At 46.2% G+C, this 22189-nt stretch overlaps 1 protein-coding gene across 1 annotated transcript in view; it reads right to left on the minus strand.

Moving 5' to 3' along the window:
* TCF7 (transcription factor 7 (T-cell specific, HMG-box)) overlaps positions 1–22189 on the minus strand; it is a 164231-nt gene that overhangs the window by 107030 nt on the left and 35012 nt on the right. The window contains exon 6 of the mRNA XM_018562830.1: positions 8195–8200. Within this exon, the coding sequence (XP_018418332.1) occupies positions 8195–8200 (6 nt within the window). The remainder of the gene's footprint in view (positions 1–8194; positions 8201–22189) is intronic.

Below are 22189 nucleotides of genomic sequence, written 5' to 3' on the forward strand. Positions count from 1 at the left end.
TTTAAGAAGCACTACTTTAGACAACCTGGAGCAACAGGTATGCCATAACTCCAAGGGCAGCTCTGTCTGCATTGCTCTTTCCCAGGATAGCATATATGACAATTTTGAGGAGGAATTTGAAAAAAGTGCATAAAGGAGAGATATCCCTCCACGTGGCGTATTCGATTGCATACACCACTGTTCATATAGAGTGGCAAAAGGAGAGTCCACGGGAGGTAGACTCAAAGAGTTCAAAAAATGATGAAGCTGTCTATAACGAAACACCTCAGTGGAGGGCATATTTAAAGTGTTCAGGCAGTATAGGTCAACGTAAGAGGTCGATGGACTGTAAAAAAAGCAGCCAATGCGATAAAGACCTTTATCAGTCCACCACTGAAATGCACGTGATTGAGCTCCCCGTGGGAAAGCAGGGTTGCAGAGTATCGGCGCCAGAGGAGTGTGTATTGAGGCTAGGTCATAAAGCCCTCGAAGACGATCCCAGAAGGCCAAAGAGGAAGACAGAGTCGGGGCGAGGACCACCGGGTCCTCGCCCCTCGACACGACGTCTAGGAGTCGTCCACATGAGTATGTCTACCGGTGAGTCAGACACCGAGGCCGCCTCCGGGGGCAAGCGATCCGGCTGATAGTCTGGGAAGTATACGGAGGACAACTGAGCCAGTCTGGCCGCCCTATAATAGAGCATTAAATTGGGGACCACCAGCCTCTTTAGGAGAGTGCATGATTATTTTGAGAGTCTTTGGCATTTCTGACCCCAAATAAAGCGCATAGGGAACGACTGGAAAGACAGGAGATCAGCCCTAAGGATAGCTATCGGCAAAGCTCTAAAGTAATACAATATTTTCACTAATAGGGTCATCTTAAGCACATGTATATGGCCAATCCCCGACAAAGTACAAGAGGACCACCTGTGTACGTCTGCCCTTGTTTATAAAGCAGAAAATATTTACATTTGTATAAGGGCGAAAAGGACGGAGTGAGTTTCATCCCTAAATATTGCAAACGAGTAAGGCGAGTCCAAAGGTCGAAGGGCAGGTTGATAATGAGAGCCGTTGACTTAGATGAGTTTGCCGTTGTCTCTGGACTCAGGGTCAATGCCTCTAAGAGTCTTAGAACATTGGGGACAGATATAAGGGGAGATATAACAAAGAGCAACAGGTCATCTGCGAAAAGTGCGCATTTATGCTCAACTCCCCCACAGTTAACCCCCTTGATATCGACATTGGTGCAAATGGGAATGGCAAGGGGTTCTATCGCTATTGCAAAAAGCAATGGCGACAAGGGGCACCCTTGTCGGGTGCCTGTAAAAATACCAAAAGGTTCAGAGAGATAGCCTTGGATACGAATCTGTGCCGATCGGTTAGAGTATAGAGTGAGCAGTAGTCTAAGAAAAGAGGGGCCAAAACCCCAATGCTTCAGCAGAGTAAACATATAGGGCCAGGAAACCGAGTCGAATGCCTTTTGCAAGTCAACAGATAACAACATTCCCTCCTGCTGGGACCCACCATCCCAATTAGATTGTAGAAGAGAAATAATGTCAATTGCCCTCCTAATCTGGTCTGGGCCTTGACGTCAGAATGTAAATCCCACTTGGTCCACGTGTATATACGAAGCCAAAAAGTGTTTAGTCGGTTAGCTAAAATTTTTGTCAAAAGTTTAAGGTCATTGTTTATTAATGATATGGGCGTATAATTTGAGATTTCGCCTGGGTCTTTATTCGGCTTAGGTATAACACTAATAAATGCTCGATTCAGGTCCGGGTCCAAAAGGCACTCCAGCATGTAGAGCATTAAAGAATGACTCTAGAGGTTTTAGAGCAAATTGTTTTATAATACAGTGCAGAGAAACTATTTGGGCCCGGAGCCGAAGAGCCCTTAGCCTGTTTTATGGCCTGTCTAATTTCAGCCGGCGAAATTGGCTCATCCATGAGTTGACAATTTTTCGGGGACAGAGAGGGGAGGGGGATTCCTTGAAAAAAGGATGCTAGCATCGAGGAGGGGGTCACGAGTGGACTTTTATATAGAGAGGAAAGAAAGTCATGAAACTCTTGAAGTACATTTTTGGGATTCAGGGAATATATACCAGATTGACAACGTATTCTAGGGGCAGAGTGTGTTCGAGGAGTCGGGGAGTTTGTGCGCAAGCAAGGTGCCAATTTTGTCCCTATGTGAGTAAAATTTATTATCACTCCAACGCAAGCTCTTTTCAGTGCGTGTAGTCAGAAGCATGTTAAATTCTAATAGGAAACAAAAATTGGAGAACGGAAGCGCCACTACCTGGCGCAATAAATATGGCGAAGTTGGATGAGGGGGGTAGGTGATGTACTCACCTATGGTAGGTCGATAATTCGCTTTTACGAGGGCCGTGTGGTGGAGTGGAGCAGTGGGGGAGATGGTCCCTCTTGGGATGGGTGGTGTGGAGGTCCAACCACATGGGACAAATGTAAACACAAAATACGGCAAGGTGAGATAAGGTGGGTGAGTAAGAAAAGGAGGAAATTCTGTAACTTACCACTAGGAACGTGAAGGCTGGCTCTCAACGACGGTGATGGGCTCCTGTAATGCCTGGGTGCAGGGCTGTGGGATGATCCTCCGAATGGGTGCTGGTGTGACTGTCTTGTTGGATCTCTGCAGGCTCCGACGTTGGGGAGAGACGCGGTGCTGGAGAGTGGGTAGTGCAGCTGCCGAGGTGCTCCGGCGTCCCCTGGCGTTGTCACCTGCCTACTCGAAGGGGGGTGAGGGTGGGTCCGGAGGGGAGGCGGAGGTGGATGCACACTGGGGCCTCCTGATGGTCCGGCGTGTCTGTGTCCACAAGCTGTCGGCTTCCGATGCCGGTGATGAGATGTGGAGCAATGGCGGGGGCGGAGCCCCAAGACAAACGGATATGGTGAAGAGATGGAGTGTTCGGAACACTCGATGGGTACTGGGTTCGTGCTGGCGACGCGTTTCGAAGGCGATCCCTTCTTTTTCAAGCCTGATGTGTCGAAGCCGGTGGAGATGGCGTTGGCGGGAATCGGAGTATTTAAGTGTTGGGGTGGGGAGGAGCCCCGGCGTATGGGAGGAGCTGATTGGTTGTGAGTGAGTGGGAGGGGCTAAGGGCCGGGAATGGGTTCGGACAGGCTAAGCCGAAGCTGAGAGGTTGGGTTGAGCACAGGTGGGCGTGTTCAGGGTTCAAAAACGGGCATCTGATAAAGGAGATTCCCGAGTCAAAGATATGACTGACGAGGTGGGCATGATTAGCCGACGTACTGCGGCCATGTTGATTAGGGTGGTGTGCCCAGATACTGTCAAAATGGTACCTAGGGCCGTATTAAATAAAGTTTAGGTGTTGGTGTCAGACAGAAGCCGTAGTGCCTCTTTGATATAGTCGTCGCGATTTTGGATTACTATGCCTCCACCCTTGTCTGCTTGTCGGATTACAATTTGTTTATTGTTGGTCAGTTCTTTGAGTGCTTTTTGTTCTGCTTTGGAGAGGTTGGTTCTTTTCATGGTATTTCTCTGATGCTCTTTGTTCGGTTTGTTCGCATCGCACTGCTCTGTGATGCGTCGCATAACTTCACAAAGTCCGTGTAAGTGACCTGGTAGAATGTCTCTAAGTATGGCCCTTTGGATTTGCGGGGGTAAAAGCTGGAGGGGGGGGCGGAGTTGGGTGTGCATGAAAGTGGGGCTGGAAAGGTTGTCGAGTAATTGTTCGTATAGGAACGCTGGGTCTGCTAGTTCCTCCAGTATGGCTAGTATCTTGGTGTCTGGTTCCGTGTCTGGGGATGTGGGGGCTGGGTTGGTGGATGGCAGTTCGACTACAGTGTCTGTCGGTGGGATGCTATTGTAATGTCTTTTGAGGGTGAGGTTGCGGATGAATTTGTGCAGGTCTTTGAAGAGGGTGAAAGAGTTGGGTTTGATGTCAAGTGCAAAGTTAAGACCTTTCTTGAGTAAGGATTCTTCGTGGGTGGATAGAATGTGGTTTGAAAGATTGAAGATCTTTATGGTTGCATGTTTGGGGTCTGACGTTCCCTTTTTGCAACGGACGGATCGTATTCCTCCTCTTCTCCCTCTTCTCGTTTTTTTCTTTTTGGTGGGCGCGGGGGGCCTAATTCTAAAAAATGCTGCTGTAGGGAGGATGGGGACAGGGAGGCAGTCGAGGAGTGGGGTAAGCCAGGGTCTGAGGTGGGGTTGGGGACAGGGGTGGGTCCCTTTTGTAGTGGGAGAGAAGGTGGTTGTTGGGTGTGCGGGGAAACAAGGCCGGGCTTGTTTGACATCGAGGCGGGGTTAAGGTTGGGATTTAGAGAGTTTGGGGGAGCGACTTGAGTGGGAGTCGCTGGCGGGGGTAGGGTGGCGTGGGTGGGTGATAGCGAGTTGGTGGTCGGGGCTGGGTTGGGTGTGGGACTGTGGTTGGTGCTGGCTGGGTAAGGAGGCGGTGTGGGCAAAACATACTTGGTTTTAGAATCATCCCAAACCAAACTGGTTATGTGTTTGGATGGGTAGGAGAGGAGAGACATAAGTGGTGGTGGTTTTTTTGGGGATTTGGTGTGTGTGGTGGTTTTCCATGAGAATACTTTGTTCTCAGTATAGTCCGTTAAGTCTCTATGTAGTTTTTTGGATTTGGCTGTGAAGATGTTTTTCCGGTTTATGGTTTGGTTTTTAGTTAGGGTAGAGGACCAGCTGGAAAAAAAGGCGTGTGGTGCCGAAAGTGTTGAATAAACTGGTCTTTAATTTATCTATTTCTGATGTTAATTTGTGTAGTTTCCTTTCCCTTTGTTCTATGAGCACCTTCATCCATTTGGTGGTGCCGAACTCTGCTACCCATTGCCATTTTTTCTTTAGATCATCCTCAAGGAAGTCACACTCTTTGGTGATCCGTAACCCTCTTGGCGTGATTTTTAATTCTAAGTATTTTTGGAGGAATTTTATGTCCCACCATTGTGTGTTTTTGTCAAAGGACAGGTTTTGCAATTGGAGGAATAATTTTCTTAGAGCAGTCTCTTGGTGTCAGGTTGGGGGTGGATGGAGAAGAGGGAGGGAATGTTTGGTGGTGCCCTAGTGGGTTTCTGGGTGGCAGTTTTGGTTTTCATGGGGGTAGTATTTATTGTGTTTTTATATTATTTATAAATCTGGGGTGGGCAGTGTAGGCCTTGAGTGCTGCCAGGGGAGTAAAGTTACCACTGGTGTCGCCTACTGGGTAGGCGTGAGGACATTTAAAAGTTCAAAGAGTTTTACCCCATGTGTGGCGCTCGTCAGAGGCGGGGTGAGTTGCGGTACTTGGTGGGTACCCCGTATGTGACTTTGAAGGCGGGGGAGGGGGGTTTTGTTTACCCCCTTGTGGACCAATAGAAGCGTCTTATATTGCTCTGTAGGTGTGCAGCTTCCGTGGTGTCCAACAGGTGTGCTAATAGGAAACAAAAATTGGAGAACGGAAGCGCCATATGGTAGGTCGATAATTCGATTTTACGAGGGCCGTGTGGTGGAGTGGAGCACCCTCTTCAAAGACCTGCACAAATTCATCCGAAACCTCACCCTCAAAAGACATTACAATAGCAACACACCGACAGACACTGTAGTCGAACCGCCATCCACCAACCCAGCCCCCACATCCCCAGACACGGAACCAGACACCGAGATACTAGCTATACTGGAGGAACTAGCAGACCCAGCGTTCCCATACGAACAATTACTCGACAACCTTTCCAGCCCCACTTTCATGCACACCCAACTCCGCCCCCCCTCCAGCTTTTACCCCCGCAAATCCAAAGGGCCATACTTAGAGACATTCTACCAGGTCACTTACACGGACTTTGTGAAGTTATGCGACGCATCACAGAGCAGTGCGATGCGAACAAACCGAACAAAGAGCATCAGAGAAATACCACGAAAAAAACCAACCTCTCCAAAGCAGAACAAAAAGCACTCAAAGAACTGACCAACAATAAACAAATTGTAATCCGACAAGCAGACAAGGGTGGAGGCATAGTAATCCAAAATCGCGACGACTATATCAAAGAGGCACTACGGCTTCTGTCTTAAACCAACACCTACCAGAAATTAGACTCAGACCCTTCTTCCCAATTCCTCTCCTCCCTCAAAACCCTCACTGATAAAGCCTTCGAAGGTAAAATCATCACCAAAAAAGAAAAATCGTTCCTTTGCCCCCCACAACCCAACACCCCCTTCTTTTACCACCTGCCAAAGATCCACAAAAACTGCAGCACACCGCCGGGCCGCCCCATAATCTCCAGTATCGAGAGCCTCACCAGTGGCCTTTCCTGTTACGTGGACCACTTTCTACAACCGATTGTTATCACACTACCTTCCTACCTCAGAGACTCCAGCCACCTCATTGAGACATTACATCACTACTCTTGGGAAGCCACATACCACTGGGTCTCTCTAGATGTATGTTCTCTTTACACATCTATCCCCCAAGATGTAGGCCTGCAAGCATTACATCACTTCCTATCCCAGAGGCGGTGGAATCTTTCAGCTGGTGGTAGTTTATCCGGTATCTGTTCTATCGCAAAAACTTTCAGGTGGACTGGGTTCTTTTGGTGTTTTAGGAGAAAATGGCGGGGAATGCTGTGTCCAGTACAGCCATCCTCGATGAACCTCCTATGTTCCCCGATTCGTTTGCGGAGGGGGCGGATAGTACGGCCTATATAGAATAGATTGCAGGGGCATTGTAGGCAATAGATGACGTGGTCATGGGCACAGGTGATGAACTGGGTGATTGGGAATTTGTTGCCCAACCTGTCCTGGAAGTGGGACTGGCCGTGGGTGATGAATTGGCATGTGAGGCACAGACGTTTTTTACATTTGTGTACCCCTGTTATGTTGTTAAACAGAAGTGTCTGTCTGAGTTTTGGTAAAGGGAAGGAAACTTTGCTAGGGGCCACTATGTTCTTGATGCTGCAGGCTTTTTTGAAGATGACGGATGGTTTAGGTGGGAGTAGTGGACCTAGTTGGGGGTCGCACAGTAACAGATGCCAGTTTTTTCGAAGGATGGCTTCGATGGCCTTGTATTTATTATTGAAAGGGGTGATGAAGCGAGCTACTTTTTTGGGGTGTGGGTTGACCCGTTTTTTAGATGGTGGTTTTTGAATCGTTGTGGTGAACTGGTCGCGGGCCCTGGTGATGAGGTGTTTCGGGTAGCCTTTTTCTAGAAATTTGTCTTTTAGGATGCAGCTTTGTTTGACATAGTCCTCTTTCTTGGTGCAGTTCTTGTTCACTCTCCAAAATTGTCGTTTAGGGATGTTTTGTTTCCAAAGGGGATGGTGGCAGCTTTTAAAGTGAAGGTAAGAGTTGCCCGCCGTGGGTTTAAAATGTGTTCTGGTGATAATTTTGCCATCTGAGTGTGTGAGTTCCAGGTCTAAAAAGATTAGACTGTACTGGTCTGTGACATGGGTGAAACTTAGACCGGAGGGGTTAGTGTTGCAGTATGGCACGAATTCCTGAATAGTGTCGGTTGGGCCGTCCCAGATGATGATAATACCATCTATATACCGGCCAAAAAAGATAAAGACGCTTCTATTGGTCCACAAGGGGGTAAACAAAACCCCCCCTCCCCCCGCCTTCAAACTTTCCACACAGAAATCCTCCCAAATTTCAGTCACATACGGGGTACCCACCAAGTAGCGCAACTCGCCCCGCCTCTGACGAGCGCCACACATGGGGTAAAACTCTTTGAACTTTTAAATGTTAAATTCTAAGCGGGTAGTTTCCAGGCTGCCTGTAGAGCAAGTGTTGGAGTGCGTTTATGGTCACAGGATAGTTTTTGAAGACTAGCATCCAATTCGCTTATGTGCTTCAGGGCCTGTTTCTTAGATTTTGAGGCACAGGCTATGAGCCAACCCCTGATAGTCGCTTTGTGCGCTGCCCAGATCGTTAGGGGGGATACAGTAGATGGTGACATTGAGTTGGAAATAAGAAGTGAGTTGAGATTCCAACATGGAGCATGGAGAGGCCGGATCACTCAAAAGTGATTCGTTCAGTCTCCAACAAAATTACCTATCTGGGTCCCTCATATGTGACATCGACAGGATAAGCATAGAGTGATCTGACCAGGATATTTCTCTAATTTTAGAGGAAGCGACCAAGGGCACAACCGAAGGGAGACAAAGAGATGGTCAATCCTCCCATAACTCAAGTGGGCCGGGGAATAGCGCCAACAATCATCCCACATTCAAAGGCTGTTAAATCAAGTTGTTTACCCATATCTTCAGAAAAAAATCAATGAGCATTTTTGGGAGCATAGTAGAAAATAAATGTAAACAGGTGGTCCTCAATGTAGCCTTTCAACAGTAAATAGCGACCTTCAGGGTCCCCAATCTCCAGCTCAAGATGAAACGACACAGCCTTAGAAAAGCAAATCGCTACCCCTTTAGTCTTATCTACCGCATTGGCCAGATAAAACTATGGATATTGTTTGTGCAAGAACTTAGGCTGATATGAGATAGGAAAATGTGTCTCTTGTAGAAACACAACATCCACATGTTGAGAATGATAATAATTAAAGGCTGTGCGTCTCTTGACTGGAGAATTAAGGCCCCAGGTCTTATGAGTCGCTAATAAGAAGGGTGTACCGGTCGCCATCATGGAGTCATGCAATTAGGGATCCTTCTTGAGAGTACATACCAAAGCTGAGGTGCCGTATAGCCTTGCCATAGGGGTGAAGGTGTCCAGTCTATTAACAGGGGATGCCAAAATATGGAAAGTACAAAGTCCCAGATCTTAGGAAGGAAGGAAGGAAAAAGAAAAAAGAGAGAAGGAGGAGAACGGGGAAAAGACAGGGGGAAACACAAAAGCAAAAAAACATACAGTGCAACATGGGTGAGGTAGTCACCCCCACTCCAAAATACTCCAGAAGTGTGAGCACAAAGGTGACACAGGGATTGGTGTAGGCAAAGGGAAAACAGCCCCAGACCTAAACTAATCCAGGGTGCACGGCCACCTGCAACGGCCAAGCCCCACCCCATAGTATAGATAATCAAAGATACATTTTCGTAAGGCAGCAGATATCAATAATCATAAAGCATGAACATTAACCAATAATGACCCTGTATTCGGTATAAAATTGAACTATAGAGAATAAGGTTACTTTCAGTGGAATAAGAACCAAAACTACCAAAATGGCATGTACAGTATATAAAAACTGTCAAAACAATTGGCACTCAATATCATATAACCAGGTTATATGAAAGTATGAGAAAGAGCATTTAAACGACATGAAAGCCTCATCCAGCATTGAGAGTTGATGAAAACTTGCGGTTTCCGACTCGACACCATAGCGGAGAGAGTAGTCTTGAGGAAGCACTGGTGGGACGATCAGGAGAGGCTGAAGTAAAGGCCAGGGACTCCGTGGAAATCATGCCCAATTGCAGTAAGAGACGTTCCTCATCAGTAAATGTAGCAAAGGAATTAAACTTATTCTTGTAGGAGAACAACAATCGAAATGGGAAGGCCCAGTGATATTTAACGCTTTTAGCGGTGAGCACTTGTAGTTTCAGAGAGCAGCGTTTCTGGATAGTAGAAGGCAAAATGTCAGCAAAAAGTTAAATAGAGTGTCCCAGCAAGGACAGTTCAGAGCGCTCTCTAGCCTTGCGCATGACAGCTTCTTTGACATGGTAGAAATTAGGCTTTACCACAACATCTCTAGGGGCACCGTCTGAGCGAATCGCAGCAAGTGCTCTATGAACACGGTCCAGCTCTAAACGATGATCTTCAAGATCAGGAAGCAATTCTTTAATTAGGGAGCCTATAGCAGCATCCAAATCAGTCACTGACTCAGTGAACCCCCTGACGCAAAAGTTGTATCTGTGTGACCTATTTTCAAGGTCGTCAATTTTAGACAGGGCCTCTTCAAGCTGGCCATGTAAGTCCTGAATACAGGTGGTATTGTGATTAGCAGGGCAACCGTGTCCAATTTAGATTCCAAAACGTCAATTCGGGTGCCCAGGGCTTGTAGATCTGATCTGATATCTGTAGTAATTCTTGTGGCCATTTTATTGAGTCCCATATCAAATAAATCGTATATTTTGGACAGCAATGCAGGACAGGCAGGCATGTCCACAGCATCTGAGTTCTGGGCCTTCTCCAGCATGCCCGGGCTCTGGGGAGAGGAAACATGCTGGGACAGAAACAAGTCTTCCAGCGTTCGCTCTATGAGAGACGAAGTGGAGGCAGGGGACCTGCCGATATCAGGCACATTACCTGCAGGAGCCGGATCACCACCGTCTGAGCGGTCATGGGCGTCGTGGGTAGAAGGAGACATGCGGCCTGGAGGTGAAGAGGAGACACAGGCAGGCATGTCCACAGCATCTGAGTTCTGGGCCTTCTCCAGCATGCCCGGGCTCAGGGGAGAGGAAACATGCTGGGACAGAAACATGTCTTCCAGCGTTCCCTCTATGAGAGACGAAGTGGAGGCAGGGGAACTGCGGACATCAGGCACATTACCTGCAGGAGCCGGATCACCACCGTCCCAACGGTCATCGGCGTCCTGGGTAGAAGGACATATGCGGCCTGGAGGTGAAGAGGAGACGGCGCCATCTTGTTGATGCCCATCAATCTGGGGAGGGTTAGAAGGCCATTTCCAAACAATTTAAACTCCATCATTCTACAGTGAGGAAGAGTATTCACAAGGGGAAAACAATAAAGACAGTTGCTAATCTTCCCAGGAGTGGACGTTCCAGCAAATTCACCCCAAGGTCAGACTGTGCAATGCTCAGAGAAATAAAAAAAAAAACAAGAGTTACATCTCGGACCCTACAGGCCTCAGTTACCATACTAAACATTAAAGTTAATGACAGTACAATTGGAAAAAGATTGAACAAGTATGGTTTGTTTTGAAGGGTTGCCAGGAGAAAGCCTCTACTATCTAAAAAGAACATGGCAGCACGGCTTAGGTTTGCAAACTTGCATCTGAACAAACCACAAGAAACTTTCCTTTGGACAAATGAGACCATAATGCTCAGCGTCCCGTTTAGCGAAAACCAAACCCAGCATATCAGCACACAAACTCCTCATACCAATTGTCAAGCACAGTGGTGGAGGGGTGATGATTTGGGCTTTTTTGAAGCCACAGGACCTGGGGACCTTGCAGTCATTGAGCCGACATGAACCCCTTTGCATACCAACTTTTTTTAGAGTCAAATGCGAGGCCATCTGCCCGACAGCTAAAGTTGATCCCAAGCATACCAGCAAATCAACAACTTTAAAATTGATTGGACCCTGGGCAAATATTTTCTTGTCCCCCCCGTACTGCCTCTGTCCCTGTAGTGTAGTGATAGCTCAGTCCACATGTCAGATCTCACCCTTCTGATTGGCATGTGTGACAAGACAGAAGCTGCCCTCGCGCGACGTCCTCCTCCCTGAAGAGCAGATAGGAAGGAGACGTGACCCCGCATGAGACGTCACACGGTCATGCTACACAGCGTACGCCAGGGGCGGAGCAACACTATGAGATGCTGATCGCATAGTAAACAGATCAGTGCTGCATGTGCATCTTCTGCAGGCTCAAGGGGCCCCACAAAGGCTACTTTGAGCCCCACAACAATGACTGGGTCTGGGTCTGCTCCTTTTGCCCTGTGTTAAACGGCTGGGAAAAAAAAAGAACCAAGGTGTTGCAATGGCCTACTCAAAGTCCAGACCTCAACCTGAATGAAGTGCTGTGGTGGTGTAACGTTCCCCTCAGACCCGGCCGTGTAGCGTCACGGACGCGAGGGGTGGCTCCGCCCCCGGTCTGTCTACGTCATCCGGGAACTCCCCCCGCCGCAACATAAGCAACGGCAAGACGGAGGTCTGGCGTTCCAACAACCTGAGGTGAACGCCAGACAGAGATTGCACAGCCGTCCTCCAGAAGCTCCTAATCGCAAGTATTCCTCTCTGGTTCTGCCGACCAGAGAGGCTGAATAGTATAACCAAACACATGCTGGATACGAACTGTCTGTGAAGTTGTGAGTACTCTGACGCCACCTGCTGGATCTACATAGAATATCACCTTGTCATATTGACTGTGATTCCACTACTAATAGCCTCAATCCTATTACCCCTCTCTTCTATCATTTGTGCTGGGAATAGAACCATAAGGGGCATTGCTCATAATATTATATGTGATGTAACATATAAACACCTCTATATCCTGTGCTCACTTTGCCATCACTAACAGTATATATATGTGAAGTAACATATTGAACTGCCTACTATTGATAAGAGAATCACCAACAGGGGATACTTATATAAATAGTTACATTCTCTCCCACTTCCCTATCTATAGAAGTCGGCTGGCGCTAGGAGGCGGTACGATGAGGCTCTGAGATTGTTTGGTTTGTTTTACTTACCATCACGTACTCCTGGGCCAGAGCACGTGAGATTGAACTTGTTAAGATGGAGCCAGCGGAGATAAGATCTCACATGGTGGCTTTCAACCAAAGACTGGAGGCTCTCACCCTCAAAATGACCGAGGTACAGGCAGAGAATAGGACTCTCAGAGCCTTTATCTCTGAGAATATTGCCAATCGACCCCCCTTTCCGGAACCTTCAGAGCCTAAGATCAGTCCCCCTGAGCCTTTCCATGGGGAGAGGAGAAACTATCGCTCCTTCATTTCAGCCTGCAAGCTGATGTACGACCTGAAACCGCGGACTTACGCGACTGATAAAACTAAGGTGTGCACCACCATCTCCTACCTAAGGGGGGAGCCCCGTGCGTGGGCCAACACCTTTTTGGAAAATGAGGATCCCATTATACATACATTTAACGGGTTCTGTGAGGCTATGGCCCTTCTCTACGATGACCCGTGTAAACAAATGTCAGCTGAATCCGCTCTGCGCTCCCTCAAACAAGGCCGCAGACCCGTAGAGGACTATATCGCGGAATTTAAGAGATGGGTGATAGAATCTGAGTGGAACGACATTAGTTTACGCAATCAGTTCAGACTGGGCTTGTCGGAACCTCTAAAAGACGAGTTAGCCCGCACTGAGTTGCCCACTTCATTGGAGTCCCTGATGAAACTCTCTATCTCCGTGTATAGGCGTCTAAGAGAGAGACGTTCTGAGCGATTCTCAGCAGTATCGTACACCCCTCAAAAACCACCTGCAAGTGAATCTTCGGTGCCCATGGAAATCGGGACACTGAGAGGTCCTCTCCCCCAAACCAAAAGGAATAGAAGAAGGATGCAACAGCTCTGCATGTACTGCGGAGGGCCGGAACATGCGGTAGACTCCTGCCCACAGCTCAAAAGAAGACCTCAGGGTGAGTGTTGGCCTTCTCTCAGACTCTTTTCCACTAAACCTCAGATAATTACTTATTTTGAAATCGATCTCGTTTTACAGTGGGACCAACAAAGACTACCCCTTAAAGCGATGATTGACACCGGCGCTTGTGGCAATTTCCTTGATGCAACTGTTGTGCGTATGAATAAAATACCAGTGACAGAAAAAAGCAACCCGGTGTTGGTACGTGTCATTGATGGTAGTACACTCACGTCCGGGCCCATCACTCACCAAACACAACCACTGTTAATGGTAACCCAAAGGGATCATGTTGAATGCATCGCATTTGACATAGTTCCTTCCCCACAAATCCCTGTAGTCCTGGGATTACCCTGGCTATGGCTGCACAAACCCTCTTTCCTCTGGGAGACTCTTACCTTGACCCTGTACTCCCAGTACTGCCGTGACACCTGCCACAGGTACACCCCAATACTCGCTCTCAACCCTCAGTCCCACATCTTGACTGAAAAAATTATACCGACACCCTACCAGGACTTCTCAGACGTGTTTAGCCTAAAAAATGCAGAGTCTCTCCCTCCACACAGACCCTATGACTGCCCTATTGACCTGTTACCAAATTGCAAAATACCAACCGGGAGAATATACCCCCTCTCAGAACCTGAATTGGGTCACCTTAAGACGTACCTGGCCGACAACTTAAGGAAGGGGTTCATTAGACCATCCTCTTCTCCTGCGGCATCAGGTATGTTTTTTGTTAGGAACAAAGACAAATCCTTACGCCCCATCATAGATTATAGGGAGCTAAATAGGGTTACCATCAAAAACAGGTACCCTTTGCCACTCATTCCCGAACTCCTGGAGAGGTTACAGTCAGCAACTGTGTTCACCAAACTGGACCTCAAAGGGGCATATAATTTGATACGCATCAGGGAGGGGGACGAATGGAAGACGGCTTTCAAAACCAGGTATGGCCTTTATGAGTATGTAGTGATGCCATTCAGCCTCTGTAACGCCCCAGCCACATTCCAATACTTCATTAACGACATCTTCAGGGATTTATTGGATGTGTGCGTGGTGGTATACCTCGATGACATCCTCATCTACTCCAACAGCCTCGAGGACCACCGCAAACATGTAAGGTGGGTACTCGCCAGACTGAGGATTCATAGCCTCTACGCCAAATTAGAGAAGTGCACCTTTGAAACTTCCTCCATCACCTTCCTCGGGTACATAGTATCTAAAGAAGGAATCCAGATGGATCCGGAAAAGATCACCTCTGTCCTGAACTGGCCGATTCCTCGGAACCGTAAGGCCGTACAACGTTTCCTTGTATTCGCAAATTACTACCGAAAGTTCATCCGCAACTTTTCAGCCCTTGCAAAACCCATGACTCAGTTGACCAAAACGACCAACCGATTCAATTGGAGCCAGCAAGCCCAAGGTGCTTTCGATAACCTAAAGACCCAGTTTACCAGCGCACCCATTCTCAGACTCCCCGATCCACGGCTACAGTACACCTTGGAAGTCGATGCCTCCCTCCTCTTCTGCCATTACACCCAGTCGCATTTTATTCCCGATCTCTGACACCTGCAGAGATAAATTACACAATCGGGGAGAAGGAGTTGTTAGCCATTAAAGCTTCCCTTGAACACTGGAGACATCTTCTGGAGGGCACTATACTACCAATCATCATTTACACCGACCACCAGAACCTTCAGTACATTCAGAAAAGCAACACTCTCTCAGCAAGACAAGTGCGATGGGCATTTTGGACTCCGTCCCTGGACAGCATCATTCGCCCAGAGAAGATCATCAATGCCACTTTCTCCCTAAAGGACCAGTTGAGAGAAGCCCTGGTGACCGAAGCACCACCTCCTGAGATGCAGGTAGATGCGGAAGGGTTCTGGTACAGAAAGGATAAATTATATGTACCTCCCTCACTCCAGTGCCAGATCTTGCAGAGCTGTCATGACAACCTCCTAGCAGGGCATCCTGGCATTCAGAAAACCCTTGAGCTGCTTCGAAGGCAATTCTGGTGGCCTTGAATGAAAGAGACCGTTCAGAAATACGTCTCCTCTTGCGAGACATGTGCTCGCGCCAAAATTATCTCTGGTCCACCATATGGGCTGCTGGTCAGCTTGCCCATTCCCGATGTACCATGGCAGACTGTGTCCATCGACTTTATTGTCGATCTTCCACCAGCTGCTAACCACACCACCATCATGGTCGCGGTAGATCTCCTAACGAAGATGGCTCACTTTGTCCCTCTCACAAAATTGCCTACTGCGGTCGAAACCGCAGATGCCTTTGTTGCTCAGATTATCAGACTCCATGGGGTACCAAAGACCCTGATCTCTGACAGGGGTTCCCAATTCATATCCAAATTCTGGAAAGCTCTCTGCTACAGGCTCCAAATAGAGCAAAGGATGTCGAGTGCATACCATCCTCAGACCAACGGTCAGACAGAGAGGATTAACCGTTGTCTTGAGCAATATCTCTGCTGCTATTGCACCCACCTGCAAGATGACTGGCACTCACTTCTGCCGTTGGCCGAATTCTCGTACAATAATTCGGTAAGTGCCACGACCGGACACACCCCTTTCTTCTCCAACTATGGGTTTCACCTTCCTTTTCTCTTACCCCGGGCTCTTCCTTCGAACAACCCGGCCACTGAGGATTACCTCCAAAAGCTTCACCAGACCACAGCTTTCCTCAAAGCCAACATTGACAGGGCCCAGAAACGCCAGAAGCGGTTTTATGACCTTCGACGCAGGGCAGCCCCTCAGTACAAGGTAGGGGACCAGGTCTGGCTCTCGACCCCAAATCTCAAACTCCGGTCACCCTCCAGGAAATTCAGTTCCCTGTTTATTGGGCCATTCCCCATCTCCTCGGTTATCAATCAAAATGCTGTGCGCCTCGACCTGCCTCCGAGTCTCAGGGTTCACCCCACCTTGCATGTCTCTTTGCTGAAGCCCCACGTCTCCGAACCATTCCCGACCCGTCGGCCTCCGCCAGCCGCTTCGGTCGAGGTCGATGGGCAGGAGGAGTACGAGGTGGAGGGGATTCTGGACTCCAGGCGGTTTAGGAACCGGCTCCAGTATCTCATACGATGGAAATCCTATGGGCCCCAGGAGGACTCCTGGGAGGATGCTGCGGGGGCCCATGCTCCTCTGCTCGTCCGACGCTTCCATCTACGTTATCCTTTTAAGCTTGCAACCCACTGAGTGCGTTCCATTGGCAGGGGGTCCTGTAACGTTCCCCTCAGACCCGGCCGTGTAGCGTCACGGACGCGAGGGGTGGCTCCGCCCCCGGTCCGTCTACGTAATCCGGGAACTCGTAATCCGGGTCTGGCGTTCCAACAACCCGAGGTGAACGCCAGACAGATTGCACAGCACCACTGCCATCCCGCAACCTGAGTGCTTCACTGGATCTTCAAACTTTTCCCCTTACCCGGATTCCTCCGTGCCTCCTAAACAGCCGTCCTCCAGAAGCTCCTAATCGCAAGTATTCCTCTCTGGTTCTGCTGACCAGAGAGGCTGAATAGTATAACCAAACACATGCTGGATACGAACTGTCTGTGAAGTTGTGAGAGTACTCTGACGCCACCTGCTGGATCTACATAGAATATCACCTTGTCATATTGACTGTGATTCCACTACTAATAGCCTCAATCCTATTACCCCTCTCTTCTATCATTTGTGCTGGGAATAGAACCATAAGGGGCATTGCTCATAATATTATATGTGATGTAACATATAAACACCTCTATATCCTGTGCTCACTTTGCCATCACTAACAGTATATATATGTGAAGTAACATATTGAACTGCCTACTATTGATAAGAGAACCACCAACAGGGGATGCTTATATAAATAGTTAAATTCTCTCCCACTTCCCTATCTATAGAAGTCAGCTGGCGCTAGGAGGCGGTACGATGATGCTCTGAGATTGTTTGGTTTGTTTTACTTACCATCACGTACTCCTGGGCCAGAGCACGTGAGATTGAATGTGACTCCGCAGCTGAGTTCCGTCCTCCATCTAATTGGATTATTACAGGTGGGATCTAAAGAGAGTTGTGCATAAACAAATACCCACAAGCCTCAATGAACTGAAGCAATGTTGTAAAGAACAGTAGGCCAAAATTCCTCCACAACGATATGAGAAACTGACACAGAAAACAATTACTTCAAGTTATTGCTGATAAAGGTGGTTCTAAAAGCTACTGAATCATCAGGTGTACTAGTTTTTCACACATGGCTTTTCCATTCTGAGTTTATGTTTGTAAATATTGACAGGGTATAATAGGTCATGTGTCGTTGTTCCAAGACTTGCTAAGTACCAGACAAATTTTATATGTTAATAAAATGAAACTAGAACCTGCAGTCCACTACATGCCTCTGAAAATTAAACTTTTGCTGGTTTTTCTTCTGATATCTCTCCATATTAGCCAGCAAGAAATCCCAAATGATCTTATAATCTCCTCAATCGCTCAGAAGGGAGACATATAAAGTACTCATAGTGTAGTAAATTTTAAAACCACGCTTTATTAAAATAGATAAAGCTACTCACAAGATAAGAAAAAAATAATCACATTCAATTAAACTAGTTTTTGTTCAGATACTTTTTACAGCTCCTCGGACATTATGACCTCAGCAAGTGCCCGTCTATCGACGCGTTTCGTTATAAAAAAACTTCATCTGGACGGCGTACATGCTGAGATCAATGAATCTAAAACTTTTATACTAGGGCTGCGGAAATTAACGATTAATCCATCGATTAATCGTAAATTTTTTTGATCGATCAAAATTATTTTGATCAGAACTCACTTCTCCGCCGGCTTCCGGGTCTTCCGTTGGAGATCCGGTGACGTCACGGACTCCTCCCCCTTCCCCGAGTGGCTCTGTCGGCTAACATGGGGAAGGGGGGAGGAGTCCGGTGACATCGATGTTCCGTGACATCACCGGACTCCTCCCCTTCCCTTCGTTACCTGAACGGAATAACTTGGGCCGGTGAGTCTCCTGGTTCAACGAGAGATTGTGGAGACACTAGAGAGCCCTGGTTTAACCCAACAGCTTAATCGAACAGGAAAATTTTAATCATTACCAGCCCTATTTTATACCCTTTTGTCATTACAATTTCCTAGTCAACCACTAGATGTCCTCAGAGCATCCAAATTACTTATTTAGGAATTAATCACAATACATTTTCCATACATTATATCTTGGATGTTATCTTAATCTCTGACATTTTTAGTAAGATGCCATTTTTAATTTCCCCTGCAACCGACGTACGGCATATGGCGGAACACATCTGTTTCCAGCTGGTGATGTCATCACCAGCTGGAAAAAGCATGGTCTATGCCATACGTTGGTAGCTTTTACCGTTCTGCTATAAGCTTAGATCAGAACTGTTTCCCTGATGGTCCCCTTTAAATGAATAGCTGTCATCAGCGGCTGAGAGGCCTCTAATGACAGCTATTAACAAAAATTCTGGGCGCCCCCCCTTGCCGGCACCGGCCGCAGGCATCTGCAGTCTCTCCTCCCTGCCTGCTCAAGGCTGGCATCTGTTTCTCCTCGGATGCCTGCTGCTCTCCCGCCTCTATGGGCTGAGGCAGCAGGAATTTGAGGAGAAATGGCATGGGGGGAAAGGAGGAGGGAGCTGTGACATCCAGGATGACCAAGAGGAGTGCAGAGCCGCAGGCTGTCAAATCCTGGATCTCCGGCGGCTCTGTCATGTGTGCGTGACGAGCGGGTCGGATGGCTGAGCGGGAGGATCAGTAAATGTGTGTAAAATATACCGATCCTCTGTGCAGAGAAAACACTGGAGTAATCATCTGATCACTCCAATGTTTCAAAACAACTGGGGACACGTAGTACTATGCTTTACACCACTTCCAGTTCATTCATGAGTTTCTCAATGGGTGGAAGCCTCAGTATAGAGGATTCTACCTATTCATAAACTGGATGATAGTAAATGTTTTACTATCACCAGTTATGAATAGGAAGCCTCTGTACTGAGTGCTTTACATTCATTGAGTGCTGAGGCTGCAGAAAAAGAGATTGAGGACTCTGGAGGACTCGTGTCCTCAATTTCTTTTTCTATTTCAAAAAGGAAATGTCAGGGGTCTGTTTAGACCCCTAATATTTCCCCGAAGCCCCCCTCCCAACGGTACAAAAAATAAAATAAAACTTAATAAAAAATGAAATAAAAATACATTTAAAAAACAAAACAACCCCCCCAACACATACACGCACAACGTATTGTGGTGTACGCCATGCACATGCGCTGCGTTGTCAGAATGCATCGCAGTGCTTGATTTTCTTTTCTTTTTAAAATAACATTAATTTAACTGAGGCAGCGCATGACAAAGCGTTGTGACATATTGCTGTGTGTTGTGATACACCAAGACAGTGCACAAATGATTTTAAACACAAGTCGCTTATTTACAGTTTTGCGTTCCTTAATTTTTTTACCATTTTGCAAAAAGGCGCAATTTAAATTTTACAAATATTTTTTATTTATTAACTCAATACAGTTTTATCTTTTAAATTTAGTCGGACAAGTATTTGTTTTGTGCACTGATTTCGATTTTAGTGTGCTTTATTAATTGAATTGTGTATTTTAATCGGTTTATTATTGATTAAAGATTTGCCCAATTATTGCAGGGCCTAAACATTTAGTAGCACCATCTTTTTATTCTACTGGGCCTGTGCTTTCAGAAAATATATAACTAGCAACGCAATAGAAAATCAAAACGATGGGAAAAATTGCAAAAATGGTGTGGCCAGGTGAGTTATAAAGTGTTTTGAAGGGGTTGGCAACTTAAGGGTTAAAACAGTCTGATGGTTGGAAAATGTATTGTGATTCATTCCTGAATAAGTAATTTGGATGCTCTGAGGACATCTAGTGGTTTACTAGGAAATTGTAATGACAAAAGGGTATTTTCGATTCATTGATCTCAGCATGTACGCCGTCCAGGCGAAGTCTTTTATGATGAAACGTGTCAATAGGCAGGCACTTGCTGATGTCATCACGTGTGTGGAGCTGTAAAAACTATCTGAATAGAGTATGGTTTCATTAAATGCAATCGTTTTTTATTATTCTGTGAGTAGTTTTATCTATTTTAATAAAGCGTGTTTTTAATATTTATTACACTATGAGTACATAATATGTCTCCCTTCTGAGCGATTGGGGAGATTATTAGATTGTTTGGGATTGCTGGCTAATATAGAGAGATATCAGAAATACAGCTGGGAAACAGACAACGCACTAAGCGCTATATCACCATCTTATTTAAGAGGTCATTAAAAACTGGTGAGTGTGGACCCTTCTTTTGACTTCATCACAAAGGGTGTATTGGTTTACACAGAAGCACGGAGCACTTTGATGAGTGGCACAAATATTGTGTGATATGCACATTTTCTGAACGAATTGGATTTTTGACACAGATGAATAGTTAGATAACAGGATACTGTATGTTCTTTTCACCAAGAGTGGACTAATATGGTCATTAATTGGCTTATCACAGGGGTGATGGATATATTGAATCTTTTATAATTTTATTTGCACTAATATATGGATATACATTGTTGATCTTTTATAATCTGCACAATTTTATATGGAATTTTACAACTGTTCACATTTATTGTTTTAGCGCAGTGCAATTTGTTTTTATAATTATATCAGGGTGTTTTTCAAACAATAATTTAGCACAGCAGCGCGTTTGGTTTTTACCATAGCGCAGGTCCTTTTGATTTTAATACTAATAAAGCAAGTGCTCTGGGCCAAATACGATTACATAGATAATCCTTCTGCAACTTCACTAAGCAGCTGGGAAACATTTTGCAACGTGCCCCAGAAAATGTGTTTTGGTGGAAATGTTTTGGCTACGATTGCCAAGGCCCAACATTGTAATAATTATATAGTGTAAATATTATACAGGGATTTACTAATCTTACCTTATGAGTTTATGTCAAATCTTCATAAGACATATGTATATAGTTTTATTTCTTGTTTTAAATATTTCACCTGAGGTGGGGGTAGCTAGTAGGGAAATAAAGTCTTTGTTGTGCTTATCACTGTGGAGGGGAGTTGCAGACCAATGAATTGTAAATAGGGTTATTGTTCGGCCCAGGCATGTCCGGATAATTGCATAGAGTATGGCTGGTCATCAGTCTTTTCGGAGCCGAGACCCTTTATTCGCACAATAGGTTGCATACACTCTTTTGTCTCTGTCCAATATCATCAAAGGTTTCCTTGTCGCTAGTAAACAACCAGATTGTCCCCCTGGTTTAGATGAAATTATGGCCTGGGGTTAGCCTAAGGACACCTGCCCATCTAGAATTTCCCACTCATCTTAATAGATTTGCATAGAGGGTTTTAGAAAGCCTCTAATCCCCAGTAGGGATTGGGAGGCAACCAATCAAAGGCTTGCAATGCATCTCTATGGACACAGGGGGTATATTAATGATTGAGGAAAGAAGTTAGTTCTCTTTCACCAGAATGGGGCCCTCATGTGACGATTAATGGGTAACTATACATGCCCTCTTTCCCCACTTAACTGTATGTCTGTTTGTCTGTTAGATACCAATGTCTGTGTATTTGGCATGTTGAAATATTTTCTTTGTATGTTGTAGTTAAATAGATTGTTGGTTCATTGTATTCAAGTCTGCATACTATATACCAATAAATTATGTTATTGTGTTGAGCTCAAAAATCTCATGATTGAATCCTTAGAATCTCATACCTGTAAGTGTGAATGCTTATATAGCAGATCAGAACTTGAAATAGTAATTCAGGTAACACTAATGAGCAACTTCTGACCTCCTTTTCCAACAATAAGGCTCTAGGTGAAAAGGAGTTACCAACAGAGCTTTTATGCATAATGCAATAATTTTAGTAATAGCTAATAGCTATCTATGCTAGAGAAATGCTGACAAAAGTCTGGATTGCTGAACAAATCAACTGCAATGTCAGA

Source organism: Nanorana parkeri, unplaced genomic scaffold (assembly GCF_000935625.1).
Source record: "Nanorana parkeri isolate BGI_ZX_2015 unplaced genomic scaffold, ASM93562v1 scaffold605, whole genome shotgun sequence".
In the NCBI taxonomy this organism is placed as follows: Eukaryota; Metazoa; Chordata; class Amphibia; order Anura; family Dicroglossidae; genus Nanorana; species Nanorana parkeri.